Consider the following 17660-nt stretch of genomic DNA (forward strand, 5'->3'; position numbering starts at 1 on the left):
TTTAATTAAATAGACAAGAAAGAAAGTAAGCAGGTAAGTAAATAACAAGAACAATGTAGAGTTCAATTGTAATACATCAATGCAAGGATAATCATATGTATCATTGATTAAACGATGAATACATGGTTGATCTTACACTTGACTTACAAGAATACAAAAGAACAAGGATAATTGCTAAGTCTAGACACACTAAAAACTTAAGCAATTACAAGTGACACACACTTTTCAGGTGACCAACCCCCTGATACAATGTGGCTGTGTTGCTTTATATAGGGGAAGACTTGAGGCAACACAGCCTGATTTGATTGTGACTTGATGGTGGTTGTCGACTTCCTATTGGCTCATGGTACTTGAATCATGTGCCCATTGTCTTCTATACCAAATCGGGTAAGAGAGAGAGAACCCTTGCTTTGGTCCCAACATGTACATTTGCCATTCAGGGCAAATTACAGTTGGTTAACCACCATGTGACTTCTTTGTCTTCATGCAATTTGAATGTTTCCCGCCATGATGAACTTTGGTCAGCATGCATCCCGCTGAAGAGTATAACTAGACTCACTGAAGACTTGCTGATTATACACAGCAGCGAGTAAGTCTTATCAGCGAATCCAGGTCTCAACAAAGTTTTTATTTAATGTTTGATTAAATTAAACGAAAAAGAAAAAAAAAAGGAGGGTTGAGAAAGTCATGAATGCCATTAAAAATGGTTGGGAGGATTGGTTGGGAGGGTTGAAAAGGAAAATTGAGTTGGAGGTATTTGATTGGTGGGATTTGGGAGGGATAAAATTTTGGGAGGCATGACTCCTCTCCCCCTTATTATAATATAGTTATTAGTATATCTAGAAAAGTTAAAAAAAACATTGCTTGATTAAAAAACTAAAATGTTTTAAAGCTTTTACTTGAGCAACATAGCATACGATAAATAATTTGATTTAATTAATGCTTTAAATCATTATAAACTTGGATTACTCAAACATATTTATAAGAAAACTCAATACACTGGAAAAAAAAAGTTAATTATCCACTATAAAACTTAAAGAAAGAATAAAATAGTTCGATTAAAAACCAATCATATGTATGTACTAGATTATTCTCTTTTTAACATCTCTTATCTCTTATATAAATAAAAAAGGATTGTGATGACATAAAATATTTTAGAAAATAATCTATGTGTCAATTTCACACATCGTTAGGCCTATCACGATATGGTTGTCAACAACACTTCGAAGGGCTCGTCGACGATGCCCTTATTGTGAGGAGGTCATCGATCACCCTCTTCGTTTGTAACCTTCGATCCGTCGACACGCATAGACGAGGGGGAGAGAGAGAGTGAGTGAAGAGCGTAAAAGAGAGAGAGAGAGTACAAACTGCAAAAAGAAAAAGAAAATTTGTTTTTCCAAATTTTGAAAGCAAATGGCTAGTTTGTTTCTTTTATATTTTTCATCTTTATATAAACTACTCTTTCCCAACCAATTTTTCACAAAAAAAAACACATACTATCAAAAACTCTTTCACAAACTTCTCCAACTAAAATTATGTCAAACAACGAAAACCAAAATCAAATTAACGATATTTGGAATGTCTTTCTTGAAAACCTGATCCCGGCTATGTCATCAACTAATCAAAGTCAAACAAGCCATGCATCAAGCTCCTCTAACCCACCCCCAATAGGTCCTCCACATTCTTGTCTCGTTAACTCATTTTCAACACCTTATTACAATCAAATTAACTATAGTTCAATTATGGGTCATACTTGGAACGAGGCTCAACGTATGGCATTAGGCTCAACACACAATCATCATCATTGTAATACTTAGATTGATTAATTAAGTTCTCATATTGTAATTATCTTCAATTATAATAATAAAACAACAAAGGCATGGACGATTCTTCCCTCCCGAGGTTTTTATGTCGGCAATCCAGAAGGATTTAGGGTTTTTCCTCGTAAATACTTGAGTCGTGTTGCCTACCTTATGGTGTCGTATAGTTTTCTTACTCTTGTCCTGTTTTTATGTTTAATCTTTGTCTTCATTAAGATTTTAACACTATATTTGTAACAACCCTACTTTTTAATATTATATACGTGCTAGTTAGGTTGTCTATGTTCCCGCAAGCCATAGTTATACTTGAAGCTAGTAGATAATGCCCCTAAATTAGCACTCTATAGCTATTGTTAGTGTTAAATTCAATTTAATAAAAAGTCATTGAACAAAAGTTTTTATTAATGTTTAATCAAATTATAAATAATAATATAAGTCTCACAAGTTGAGATAACGATCAAAATTCTTATAAATGTCCAACAAAATAAACACCAATCCAACTTAAGTAAATATGACAGGAGGATAAAAATTTCTATCTCATAGTATATCTATAAACTAATATGTACATAAAAGTGTTTAAATAATAATAAGTATATATATATATATATATGCATAATATAAATATAAGTTATAACCAAAGAGATAAGTAAAATAATAAAGCATCAAATTTTTGCATATACATATATGCATTCACCCCATATATATGTACATATTCTTGTCTTGAAATTGTTAGTAGTAAATGATTTAAAGCACCATGCATGAACCTAGTCAACTAACATATATCCATACCTTATGTATTTAACAAAAAATAAAATATCCTTACAAAACTCAAACCAAATTTCGGCTCTCCCTCTCCCTCTTAAAAACGAGACACCCAATGGGTGTAGATAAGCATGCTCACATTTTATTTCTCCAAGGAATATCAAACTCAAATTTGCACCAACGTTCTATACAACCATAAACACCCTTTACACTTCCGATACATACACACACACACAAGCATATTTTCTCTCAAAAAAAAAAAGGTCTCTCTTGTCCTCCATCTTTATCATTTCGGCCAGGACACAAAGCAAGAAAACACAACCTAAAATTAATCTAAACATATATTAATAATAAGGGTTTAGGTTAGATTAAGCAAGGGTTATATTAAGCTAAGGTTTAAGGGTATTTTGCAAGCATTAAAAAGGGTATTTTTGGGGTTAGAAGGCCACGAATTTTCTGCTCTTTTTCATCATCTAAAAATGTTCTTCAAGGGTATATATCTTCATCTCTTTACTAGATTAATCTTATTCTTGTTCATATTAAAAAGGTTTATCAAAAGATTATGTTTTCTTTTGAATATACACTTGATGAGGGCAAAGTTGATAGAATCTTTCTTTCCATGCTCATGCATGTTGAATCCATGAAGAAAGATCCAAGGATTCAACTAGTTTAAGACCCAAAAGTGTAGATATAAATTATATAACTTTTAAAATAATTGTTCCTTTGAAAGATGGTCATATTTATATCTATATTGAAGTTTTATTTTCTGGAAAACTTCCTGAAAAGATGTATTTGATGTTGTCTTGTTAGATCTATAGAAGTTTGCATCAAAAAAGTGTGGTTATATGATGATTGTTTGTAAAGAGACTTTTTGCATGAAAAGATTAACATGTTTCCATATAAATTTTATGTATATTTTCTGGACTTTTTCATAAAATAATATTTTCATGATGTTAAATAAAAGTATGGTCAAGATTTGTTGTTAGAATAGTGAGATCTTTGCATGCATGCTAGATTTAAGAAGGTTGGATTGTTGTTTGGATTATGAGATGGTTAGAGACTTGTATTTACTAAAAATATGTTAATCTTGAAGTTAATATTCTGGAAAAATTTATAAAATATCAAAAGTATAAAGCTTGGATCAAAACAAGTTAAAATATGCTTGAAATCGTAAACCGAAAGCTTGTAAAAATGCATTTTTAGCACACACATGCACCATAAATATTTTGAGCATGAAATCATGACAAACCTACTGGAAATATGATAAACCAAATGTATAAAATGCAAGTCACTTGATGTATGGCAAGAATTAGCTCAAAAATCACATTTTCGGGTCAATAAATCACTAACCGAAAGCACAAAATTACACATATCACACCACCACCACTATCACGACTTGAACCACCAAAATATGATGAACTTACTATAATATTTGAGTTAAGAATGAAAATCCATTTTGAAGTACCTTTATAGCTTAAGAAATGAGGCTAAAATCACTATTTCGGTAAACGATTTTTAATTATAAAGTCCTCAATTTAAGCAAGACACAAGAGAGGTTGAATTGATATGAATTTGTGTTGATATAAGTTGCCAAAAAGGCCTGGAATTTTCGGACTAAAACTCTTGTGGTGATTTGTAAGGATTTCTATGATTTAATGAATTAAAATGGTAATTAAAAGATATATAAATTAATTAATAAAATTATATAAACCATGAATCTGATCAAAGCTACTTAACCAATGATAAAAGTGACCAAAACCTACTGGGGAAAAATAATTACAAGCAAGGGAACAAGAACTATACAATTTAAAAGTAAATTATTAAGTAAAAGTCACTAATTAATCATTATTATTAAATAAATAGAAATAATGCACAAATAAATATAAAAATCATAATATTACAAATAAAAAGACTTGGAAATCAGTAGATAATCCATCTATAATTATCTATGAATTTTAGAGATAATTTAAGGACTTAAAAATAATTATAAGGAATTATTTAATTAATAAATCAATAAAATAAGTAAACAATTAATTAAATAATATTAAATTAAATAAATAATTATAAATCAGTAAGATATATCAACATTAATATTATGAGAACACAAATGTCAAATATGGTTATTAAACAAAGTATGCAATAGAAAATATATATAAAACAAAGTTAAACTACCGAAATTCCAATAACCGAACAAAATCGTATGAATGACCTTTACTACCAAATGTCTTCCAACCAAATGAGGTGAACAACATAATGTACTTAAATTCCATAATTAAACAACAACCAAAGTTGGGCAAGTCTACTAGCATACATCTCATGATCTAGTTTACTAGTCATGCAACACACACTTACGTTGTGCATATTTCGAATACCATGGTTTAGGCTTGCTTGAGGAAAGACACCACTAGCCGAAGATCTCACTTTTGATCAGCTCTCTTTCACTCTCAAATCAAGTGAGTCATAGCCCCCCTTTTAAACTATTTTATGTGTTTAACTATCGGGGTGAAAAGCATGATATGTAAATGAAAATTGCTTTATATATATATATATGTGAAATGATTCTTGATTTTATGATTATGAAATGAGGTTATATCGTATGTTCAACGTGATAAATATTTTATGATGAGCTTGAGTTCTATCAAACCGTTTTCTTTCGGTGCACTACTATTTACTCCGAAAGTGGAGGCCTGTAGTTAGATAGTTGCGCAACTAGGATTTGTCCACCCACCCAACGCGTAACGGTGGGATGTTTGGTTGCCTTTGTGACGGCCATCATTCCTAGTCCGACCACGCGGTGTTCTAGCTACCTTAAATTGAATGGTCGTCTCCATGGCACGACCCTATTATTATTAATACGGCACTTGATTGACAGCTTGTGCTATGAAATATATACATATTGATGGACTTAATAAAATGGTAGTAGTAGTGGCTCAAGCATTTACTCATCAAAGTTTACTTGAAATATGCCCATGTGGATAGATGACTTTGATATTATTATGTTGATTATTATAAGTTGAACATGCGCTTAGAAATGACTATTTGAAAGAATACTCGGAAATTTTAAGACTCATTATCCTTGAATATGGTTGGGTTGTATATATATGCGTTGCTAGTTAAAACCTATGAACTCACTCAACTCTCGTAGTTGACATTTTTTTTCTTCATGCTTTTCAGGTTTAGAGCAGTAAGTAGCTTCAAGGACCGCTCTTGGACTCTATGTGTTTCTTGTTTGGTTGGACAAGTATTGCAAACATTTGATCTTTTAAATTATGAATTTGGTTATGTAATGGATTTAGACGTCATCTTGGACTTGTAATCTTTTGGATTTGAATGTCATTTGAAAACTTGTGTTGATGTTTTATATTTAAATCTTTTGTACCATGTCGTTCTGTGACATCTCGTGTTTCCGTCTTAGTCGGGGTGTTACAATATTTGCACAATTATTAGCCTTTATAATTAAATCTTTAGTTTTAAAGTATTATCCTTATAAAAACAGTAGATGTATCTTCATTTTAAGAATTCACTTAAGATTTACAAATATGTTTACATTTTAGCAATTGTCATAACATTTTAGCATTATCTTGAACTAGTTATATGATCCGCGCTTCGCTGCGGAAATGATCAACTTTTGTTTAATGAATTATGTATTGTTAGCATTATCTTGAACAAGTTATAACATTGTTTACTTTTTTCGCCTTTAAATTACCGAATAATAAGAATGAGTAAACAAAAAATAAAACCTAAACTCATGAGTCATGTAGGTCTTACAAAAACACACGTATGAGTTGTAGGTAGTGGTTACAATTTAGATGAAGTTGAAAAAGTGAAACCAAAATCACCCTAAACCCTAAATCTCAAATATCGTGGGGTATCTTTAGTACCACCTCCACCTACTTTTTATCTACTTTACTGCATGTTAATATATTTTTCTTCCCATCATCATAGATTTCATAGTGATACAACAAACTAATCCAGGTAAATTTAATTTATTTTTTCTTTTAATGTTATTGTATCATAATTCTATACTAATTCCATGAAGAATCATCATGATCGTTTTTCTAATTTGTTATCAGTTTAGTCTTGAAAATAAATGTTTGGATGGTTGCTGGAAACTGTGGACAACAAAGTATATAGTACAAAGGATGCTTACGACTCCGGTTACCGGCGTGAAAGTCCCCTATTTCATGAATTTTGTTTTTTTTTTCATTTGTAATATCCATATAGATGGAGGTAGTTGTGTCAAATTTTACAAGTATTTTATTTTTTTTTCTTTGTGGAGATTGAAATGTCACGTGTTTTTAGGTTTATATAATAACTCTGATAAAAGTTTATAAAAAATGAAAAACCATGTGTAAGGCTCTTATTGATGGAGCTTAGCTACAGTTAAGGCAGACTTTTATTCTTTGTTATATTATAAATTTTACTTACTAGATCATCATTCTAATTCAATTATCTTAAAGTTTACATATTATTTAGTGTAATTTAGCATTTACTTTATTATAACGTACTTTCGCGAGGATTTGATTTCAAATTTTATTTATTTTTATGATCTTATAACACTAAACCTCACGAACGAAAGTTTGGACATATTATTTGCTTAAGTCTTCTTAGTTGATTATCTTAGCTAGATTTTTGACCAAAACACTAAAGTAGATGCAATGTTACATCATAAAGGTACTATCAATTAACTTTTAAGGACACTTGTATGTGTATTATAAGATTAAAAATAGGTAAGCACATGTTAAAACATTATAAAAGTATCCTAAATTGTTTTTAACAAGACGCTAATAAGATTGTTCATAAACATATTATGCGACCACAAAATTGGTTTCATAATCTTACTTGAGATATTAGGACACTTGGGACTTATTACGACCGTTTTACATGAAACACTTTTAACGTTGGTCCTATCATAAAAAAGTTCCTATAAAGTAGATTATAGGACATTTTTGGGTACCTAAAAGTCTTGTTTTGTTGTAGTATATATACCTTCTTGTCAAAGTGGTTTTTGTTGATTCCATTGAAGTCTCACATCCATCAAACATGACAACCAAAGTTTCAAAGGGTACACAATTTGGCTTTTTTTTTTCTTTTTATATAAAAATACACCTTAACTTATGGTACTAGTGATTAGAAATCTCGAAGCAAGAACATTTAGCAATGAAAATACCACATCGTCCCATCTTGCAGATAAAATTATACATTTTGTAAAATAATACCATTACGGTGTCCCACACGCTACAACCATTGTTGCTGCAACATACGAGTACTATATTAGTTATAGTTAACTTATTTCACTAACCACCTGAGGAGCAGTAACAAGTAGGGATGAGCATATGGACCGGAAACCCGAAACCCGTTTGCAAACTGACCGAACCCGGACCGACCGAGACCCATACGGTCCGGTCCTCGGGTCCCCATTTCCTGCCAATTCGGGTTTCGGTTCGGTCCGGTCCAAAACCCGAAAAAAAAACGGGTTGACCGAGAAAACCGAAATGTGTAATTTTCTTGGGCTTCAAGCGCGTTGTTTCATATAAATGTGTATAATCTACCGAAGATGATGGAGCTATTGATGGTTATGTTGATCGAGCAGTTAATGACTTGATGTTGTAATATATATATATATATCATTAACATTAACATTGATAATAAAGTAAAAAGGTGAAAAGAGAAAAAAGAGATATCAGTATGGGTTTTCTCATCAGACAATCATTTCTTTAAATCAAAAAGGAGATGAGTTTTTCAATAATGGATGTTTTTGAATTTTTTTGTACTATAAGAGAAAATAAATGGATGTTTGAGTAACTTGGTTATTGTGAAAGGAAATGAGAGTTGAAAATGAATGGAGCATTAAAATCGGTTATGATAGATATAGATACATATTAAGAAAAGTCTTAATATACGTGGAGCTCAATTGGTGATTTGGTGGTAGTAGTGTAGTACTCTGTACTTTTGTAGCCAATTACTCGTAGTATATATATTATAATAATAAAATAACAATAAAATAATAATAATAATAATAATAATAATAATAATAATAATAATAATAATAATAATAATGGAAATTCTATTTAATTTTAATGGGAAAAAAATAATCTATAATATTGATAAATGTATATGTTCATGTGGAGTACAACTCATTACATAAAACAAAACAAAAAGGTTGTACTTTCATATCCAAAGTAACACACAAAGTCTGTACTCCTCAAACGGTCAAACCAAAAAGCATTTTTCTTTCTTCCCCATTTTTACCCTCTATTAAACCTAAAAATAAAAAAATCAAAATAACATACTTTCATAAAACCATACCACCGTCAACCAGCATACTTGATCTACAACAGTTGAGCAGGATTCAAATTTACAGGCCCAACATCCATCCACAAGTTTAGCCCAACAAGATTTCGAGTCCATTTGCTATTTTCGGTCCAATCATACAAATACCGAACCCAACCGGAGCTAACCCGGGACCGAACCGGACCGCCCGAGCATGTATTGGGCCGGGCTTCGGTCTAGGTTTTCTTGCCATGTCGGTCTTCGGGTCAAGCCGGTCCGGTCCATCCGGTCTTAGGACTATGCTCATGCCTGGTAACAAGTACCTCCCTTGGGGTCGGGTGATCTCTTATTCTACTATAACACTTTAATTTATGATCCCATCACAATAAAAATATTTTAAGAAAAATCTCTAAATCAAAAGCCTTCCTTTAATCAATGGTATTTGAGCTCTTTCATTATAATAATAGATTTCTAAGCAATGTTGAAATAATACAAATTTCTATTGATTAAAGGAATTCATTCCATTTCAGATTCCTTCAATTTATCCAACTTAGAACAATTTTAAAAGTAAAATTTTCAAATTCCAATTCCAATTTAATTGCATTCCACGAATCAAACGACCCTCTGTTTTCTTCTTTAGATCAAAATAACTTTCACCGTAACATTGACATTTTGATTTTCCTTATGGGTAATGAATTAGTTTTTTAAATGAAACTCATAAAAATTATTTACGGTACTTTAAAGATTTCTCGGGTTAGCTATTTAGTCAATTGAAAAATATTTATCTTACGAAATTGAGCGTGAAAATTTAATTAAGGAATTCGATTCTAAAAATGCTGCAAAAATAAGCTTATTCGACCCAACTCGAATAACAACTACGATAACAACTATACTTGATATCGCGTATTTTATACACATTTATTTTATGCGATATTATTATATATATATGAAATGATAAACTTAATACTTAATATATGATTTGTTTGGTTGTAGGTTCGTATAATCACTGAGGATTACAAATATTGCTAAAAGATGGTGATTTTCGATGAGCAAATGAAAGAAATAACACATCAAACATCGGTGCCACAATTCTCATATTTTGAGCAACCATTATCTAGCTAGTCCATTTAATATTTTTACATAGTCAATATTTTGACTTTCACATGGCGCTTTGACAAATAATTCATTCAACTAGCTTTGGGATAGAGGGAAGTTTACGAACATGTGAAAAGTCAGTACTAAATTTGATTTTAGATTTGAGTGACAAACTTCTAAGATGGGCTAGTGATTGTTTGGTTGGGCTGAGAACAAAGAAGGAACGAAGAAAGAAAGCCCGTCAAGTTTATTGTTTCGTTTGATGGGCTCGGCAAATTATTTCGCATTTTATTATTATTAGTTTGCGTAATTGTGAGAGTGAGACTATCTTATAATACAATTATCATTATGAATTTCATCTATATGATTATTATGAATTTTGTTTGTCTTCTCATGAGTAGCTAATCTTTACTTCATTCATCTTGATGAAGTGAGACAATATATAAGGATTGCACTATTTTTAATTCGTTGTTGATTTCATTTAAAGTTATAGCGAGATCTTAGCGTATTTCTTCCCTTTTTTTTTATCTTGAATTGATTGGTGTTATATGTGTGTCTTTAATGGTAATTATTGATTTCATATATGTCATTCTGATTGTTTGGGTACAAACGATTGGGTCTATGACGGGTACGGTAGATAGTCGTTCATGATAATAGGGAGAAATGTGTTAACGGTTGGGTACAATCGGTAGATATAATTGTTACTTTAATAACCAAAACCATTGTTTGATTATGGAAGTTTTAAAAGATGTTTTCGGTCTTTGTAATGAAACTAGTTTAAACAAGAGAGTCAAATAATGTCATTAACTTAGACGGGTATGGGGTTGGTGCTTTGTTTGAGTCTCGGTTATTTAATCAACTTAAATTGGATTTGAACTTCGAACATGTTGTTGAGCGGATTCGAGATGGATGCCTTTTAAATTATTGTTTTAAACTGTTTGAGCATGAAATATCAAACTCAATCACAAATGAGATTTAACCACGAAAACCATTATAATCTCCTACTATGTAGTGCAAACCTACTAAGTTCTTCGCGAATCTAAGGTGAATAATGGTTTTCCCATAGAGATGTTTTGATATTTGGAGGATATTTAATATTGATGATTCTGATGATGATTGATTGATAGATTTAGAGAGCGAGAATGTATGTATGTGTAAATATGATGAGAATGTTGAATTAATATATATGTGTGAATAAATTGAATGAATTTTTCTAACATCCAATCAAGAGGTATTTATAGGCCGATAATTAGGGCATTTCGTATTTTGGGCCCTGTCAGGTATGGGCCTGGCCTCTGAATCCAAAATGTCAGTACCAGGAATAGAATCTTCCCGAATCATGATGATATACTTTTTATATTATGTCCATATCCTTGTTGATCAATCCTTGCTCCCTTGCCAAGAGAATGTAAAGAAGTTATGTCATAGACTTTATTCCCAAGGGCAAGGTTCCAAGGGCAAAGGAGTTCCCAACTAGCAAAGGAAATAAGACTTTCCAAGAGAAGGGAAGGAAGGAAGATTCCCAAGGAACTTTCGGCTGGCCTCACCTGGAGGTATACTCCCAATTCTCTCTCCTCACCAAGGAGCTCTCCCTAGGCTTGAGGATTCCCTCTCCTCCCTAAGGAGCTCTCCTTAGGCTTGATGATTCTCTTCCCCCCAAGGAGCTCTCCCTAGGCTTGAGGATTCTCTCTCCTCCTTAAGGAGCTCTCCCTAGGCTTGAGGATTCTCTCTCCTCCATATGGAGCTCTCCTTAGGCTTGAGGATTCTCTCTACTCCCCAAGGAGCTCTCCTTATGCTTAAGGATTATCCCCAAGGACAAGGGAATTAATAAGGATAGGGGATAATAATTGCCTGGGAACTCACATGGGTGTTTACTATACCCTTCGTGTGGGGATTGGCTTGGAGATAGCCGGACTGGTAATCGGCTGGGATTCAGGTCGGGGCAAGGGAAGGAAGCTTTATTCCCCACTTGAAGCTTTCCAAGGGGCAAGGGAAGGAAGCCTAATTTCCCATATTACTCTTTCCATCCTTTACGTGAGCAATCATACCCAAGCCTTTGTCTTTTCTTTCCTACCATAGACATTTTTATATATATATTTATTATTTATATTTATTATTTCTGAGACATAAAAATTGTGTTATCTTAACTCGAGTGTGGGTGTAAATCCGACCACACCTCATCAAGTCCCCCGAGTTCGGGTGTAAGTATTTTCTCTTGTTAAGACTTAAACTCGAACTCTATTTTTTCATTGCGCTATCATTTTTTCTTTATCAAACAAACTCTTTGTCTTCTTCTTATGTTTAGGCGGAGTTCCCAAGGGCAAAGGAGTTCCCAACTAGCAAAGGAAATAAGACTTCCCAAGGGAAGGGAAGGGAAGGAAGGAAGATTCCCAAGGAACTCTCGGCTGGCCTGACCTGGAGGTATACTCCCAATTCTCTCTCCTCACCAAGGAGCTCTCCCTAGGCTTGAGGATTCTCTCTCCTCCATATGGAGCTCTCCTTAGGCTTGAGGATTCTCTCTCCTCCCCAAGGAGCTCTCCTTAGGCTTAAGGATTATCCCCAAGGACAAGGGAATTAATAAGGATAAGAGATAATAATTGCCTGGGAATTCACATGGGTGTTTACTATACCCTTCGTGTGGGGATTGGCTTGGAGATAGCTGGACTGGCAATCGGCTGGGATTCAGGTCGGGGAAAGGGAAGGAAGCTTTATTCCCCACTTGAAGCTTTCCATGGGGCAATGGAAGGAAGCCTAATTCCCCATATTACTTTTTCCATCCTTTACGTGAGCAACCATACCAAAGCCTTTGTCTTTTCTTTCCTACCATAGAAATATATATATATATATATATATTTATTATTTATATTTATTATTTCCGAGACATAAGAATTGTGTTATCTTAACTCGAGTGTGGGTGTAAATCCGACCACACCTCATCATAAACAAAAACTCTCTTTTCGATTAATCTTGAGGGATTACTAACAAAATTCATTAACTAATTGGAAAGTGACAATTCGGTCACAAAACCCCCCTCATTTCTACTTGAAGTACTTTATTTTGACAATTGCTTTACTTAGTCCTTGTGATCGACTTCGGATTTACCAAGCTAACTATACTGCATACGAACGGGTTCACTACCTGTAAGTGTGTTGTAGTCAGTCGCTAAGTGATCCGTGTTTATAAATTTAAGACTCGATTTCACACATCAGTACCCAATTCTTATTCGAACCAACTCGAATAACCCGGACCTAAATAACCGGAATTTTTAGTGTTTGGATCACAGTTTAAACGTATGAATTATTAATTTATTATTGAAACCCATATTAACCAACTGGACTCAAATAAATGGAAACCCAATTAAACACCCGTAGTCCACGGCCCATAATAATACTAGTGGTTTCATACATTAGCAACTAAATTAATTAATTGGTATGCGGTTTTCATTCATTTGATGGATGAATCAAAAGTGGGGATTGATGATCTCACAATTCATTAATTGATTTCATTCGTTTGATTTCAGGTCTAAAATCTCATCTTGAATCCTAGTACGTTTTCTGCTGTAAGTTATCGATCCATCCATCTGTCTTTTATCTATTTTCTAAACTTTTTTTTTCCCTCCTGCTAGTTGGATCTGTTCTAGATGATGATCGATGATTATTGTTGGTGATTTACTTTTGATTTTTAGTTATGATTTTGTTGTTCATATATTTTATATTTTTTTAAATCAACCGGTTATTTTGCAGGCACCCTTTAATCATCATTTCGATGGACCTAGGCGAGGTATCTATCTGTGTTCATCTCTGTTCTTTTTTATGCTATCAATTTCAATAACTAACTAATTTGTTGATATATATATATATATAGGGTAACCTTATTTTGAGAATCCATTTTTTTTGTAAGAACCTTGAGAACTCTTAAAATATGTATTGGATCACATGTTTTTTTTTTGTACGTTCACATGTGAAATGTTATAAAAATACATGTTGTAGAAGAAAGTTTTTTTCAAAACCTTGTATATATCCATTTTATGTGAACATATTCATTCACAAGTTCAAAAAAGGCTATTTTGAAGGTTTTTAAAAAAACTTTCTTCTACATATTCATTTTATCTTGTTGGGAGGTACTGCCCAAGGAAATTTCACATGTGAATGAACAAAAAAAACATATGAACAAATATATTATCTAAGAGTTCTCATGGTTCTTAAAAAAAATGGTTCTCAAAATAAGGAAACTCTGTATATACATATATATTTATATAAAATATGTTCCATGGTATAGTTGTCTGTATCGACAATTCGAAGTCGATGATGGATAATCCAGAACAATTTGAGGCTCAATGCCATGTTATTCAAACTTATTGCCAAGCTAAACTTGCCGTACGTATTTCTCATGCCCAATAATAATAACTTTGTTCATTCTACTTGGAACTTTTCTGCATTATTAACATCTCGTTATCGTATTGATATATATATATATATATATCCAATGTGTTGTGTTTTGTTTTGTTACAGGCACATCCAAAGACTGTTGTGGCTTTATGCACAATGAGTACAGAAAGGTCTAGAGAGTACCTTACTCCTCCTACTAGATCTCTTGAAAAAATCATTGTTTATCTCGAACGTAGACTTCTTTTTAATTAATACTTAAATACGTACATAAAGTTTTTTTTCCCTTCATATTAAATTACTGAACAGGATCATGCTTGTTTCTCAGGTCTACGTCCTGACTGTGGTATGTTGGACTTACTAAGTGCGGCACAAAGTGGCCGGATCCCTATTGCTAATTGGATCCGTGGCCGAAAGAAGAAGTTGAGGATGCTTTTTCTAGTTGGAGGGTATTTAATTATTATTATTTATTTAATAGAAAATGCTAGATATAGCCGTAGGGTGTGTTTGGTTGGGGGAAATGGGATTAGGGAAACGGAAGTAGTTTCATTTCCCATGTTTGGTAGACCAAGGAGTTGAGCCACTGAGAAATGATGATTTCTCAGGAATTGAGTTTGTGTGTATGGATTTCCATCCAATCTGAGGTGATTCTTGGGGAAATGAGTTTGTTCATGATTTAATATACCTATGTCCATATTCATATTTGGTGGATGAATAATAACATCTAATTTTGGTATTGTCAGTTGTGTATTTCTTTTTTAGATTAGAAAAATATGTAACTTTAGTACATAGAAGGGGTAGTTTACTAATTAATTATGTGTTTCTTGGCTGCCAGTCTTACAAATGTGTCTTATGCATGGGTGAAGTTTCTTGGAGAGCAATATATACGCATGGGTATTGCTGTTGACATTGTCAGCTTCTATAAAGGTAAAGTCCCCAAATTAAAACTGGGGTTTTCTGAATACCGATTTGGGAATGGTGAGCTTGCTGCTTTTGCCAAGGTCTGCAATGGTAATCAGGATGGCCACTTTGTAAAAGTTAAACCTGGATTATGTGCTAAGGTCCGCAATGTTATTGAGGATGGCCACATTGTAAAAGTTAAACATGGATTATGTGTTCGTGACATCAATGATATCCTATTCAAGTCCATATTAAAAGGTACTCCTCAAGATGATGATGATGCTGCTGCTGCGGACAATGAAGCACAGGGAAGTAAATATGGTAAGCATGTCTCTCTTTCTAAGGTGGATTTTTACAAGCAGAATCCACGTCATGTAGATACTGAAGATTTGAGAATTTTTTTTGAGGGCTGATGCATCCATGCTGCTAAATTATCCATGCATGTGTACGTACACTGCCAAATCATATTTTATGTTGGTTTTATGTTTGTCTGCTCAACAGATGATAATGATATGTATCAATCACTCTAGTTTGTTGTTATCTTCACACATACTTTACAGTGTGTTTGAGTGAATTTGTTATTATGTCTTCTCTACTTGAGTTCATGAACCTTCTCTCATGTTGGAAGTAGACAAGTACCTTACAACAGAATGTGTCATTGCCCTTTTCAAGAAAGGTTTTTGTTGTTCGTTCTATATTAGGATCTTCTATGTTGATATATAATCTGTTAATAAGTCATGGGTATCTTTATATATACTAAAATAGACCTAATAGTTTATTAACCAATCAGAGGTCAATTTAATGAAATTAAGATTTAATGAAATTAAGATTTGATGATGTCATTATTTAATTCTATTAATTATTTAAAGATTTTATTATTAATATTAAATATTAAATAATTAATAATCTATCGATTGATATCAATATACTAACAAAGTTATTCAATTCGTATCAATATCTTAGAGTGAGTTTCACTTTTTTATCTCTCAATTTTAATTAATATTTTTTAGTAGGTTGATATATTTAAATTAATTGAGTAGATAACCTCTAGATTTATAAAAGATATATTTGTTCCGCGCTTAAAGTGTGATTAATATGCATGTATGAGTATATCTATATCATCCATTTATTCTTGAAAGCAAAATTAAAAGCAACCATTTGCATATACGCCAGAATAAATCAAGCATGCATCCATAGTTGCAGAAACAAATATACGTGTTTATATCTATCGTAAGTATTATTATCATCTTTCAAATTATTTTTAGTTGCTATGAATTGATTATGTGACTATTGAAATTTATCCGAATGTATCTATAATCATATTCTTATCTGACTATTAAAATCCTATATATGTAGATATATAGTCGTTTTTCATTTTTAGTGTATGGTTTTTTAGATAAAAAAAAAAAACATTTTATGTATTTCTGCTTTTTTTTTTTTTTATTATGAGTTGTGTGAAAAATTGATGACAACATGTGTTTTTATAGTATACTAATTTAATTTAATTTTTCAATTGTATATTAAACTTTGAAATTTTCAGTTCACTCATATATTTGTCTTTTTTTTTTTTTTTATAGTTGTATCATGGTCAAGACCTTATTTCTTACAATTATATAATCAAAATTAAGATAGTGTTATCTAAAAAAGTTTATATAGAAGAATATTTGTTATAACATACACCTATGCTTTAGCATTATCAAAAAAAATATTTAATATATTTCTATTTGACGTATAAGTATTTTTATTCCATATAACAATTCTTATATTGATAATATTATAAAACACGTGTATTTGACACGGGTCTAATATCTAGTAAAGGTCTATATGTTATATTGTTATAGTTAAAGTCTGGGTCAAATATGTATATTTAGAAGTTTATAACCGTAATTTAGTGGAAGGGTGTGATGAACGAGTGTGACTGTTCGTGTAGGGATAGGGATGTAACCATTAGTGAAGGGGTGTCTTTACATCCCTATATGGCTATATTATATGTGTACGTAAAAACAGACTTATAACCATGATTAAATAGAAATTCAGTTTCTGTCAATTTGGTTCGCTGTGTTGTGATTCGGGTCGATGAAGATACACGGGTTTAGGGTTTAGGTTTTTTTTTGGGTAAAAGGGCATTTGTCCTTTTAAAAATTTTATATCATAATAAAATAAAGGACAAATTACTATGGGCATACCCACAGGGGGATGTACATTTTACAAAACATTAATGCACATCCCAAATTTTAGAGTCATTAATACAAGAAATAAAAACTGAGTATTTGCCAAAAGGCTTATTACAATCAAGAAACAACACAAAAAACATATGATAACATAAACTAAAAACCATAGCTATAAATCTTTTAGCCTTCAGAAATCTTCCAAGAAACACTTCAGCCAAATCTCTAGTCAATATCCAATACAAAAGCCCATGAAG

At 32.2% G+C, this 17660-nt stretch overlaps 1 protein-coding gene and 1 long non-coding RNA gene across 2 annotated transcripts; both read left to right on the plus strand.

Annotated features, from left to right (window-relative positions):
* The first annotated feature begins 8840 nt into the window (after window positions 1–8840).
* On the plus strand, window positions 8841–10327 carry LOC122606530. Its single transcript, XR_006324932.1, has 2 exons — window positions 8841–9167; window positions 9849–10327. It is a non-coding gene; the product is annotated as an uncharacterized LOC122606530 (long non-coding RNA).
* A 3900-nt stretch (window positions 10328–14227) lies between these two features.
* LOC122608737 lies at window positions 14228–15765 on the plus strand. Its single transcript, XM_043781832.1, has 4 exons — window positions 14228–14326; window positions 14462–14570; window positions 14664–14784; window positions 15171–15765. The coding sequence occupies exons 1-4, from the start codon at window positions 14255–14257 to the stop codon at window positions 15646–15648; spliced, it is 780 nt and encodes a 259-aa protein (XP_043637767.1). The 5' UTR covers window positions 14228–14254; the 3' UTR covers window positions 15649–15765.
* Window positions 15766–17660: the final 1895 nt, after the last annotated feature.

Source organism: Erigeron canadensis, chromosome 7, assembly GCF_010389155.1.
Source record: "Erigeron canadensis isolate Cc75 chromosome 7, C_canadensis_v1, whole genome shotgun sequence".
In the NCBI taxonomy this organism is placed as follows: Eukaryota; Viridiplantae; Streptophyta; class Magnoliopsida; order Asterales; family Asteraceae; genus Erigeron; species Erigeron canadensis.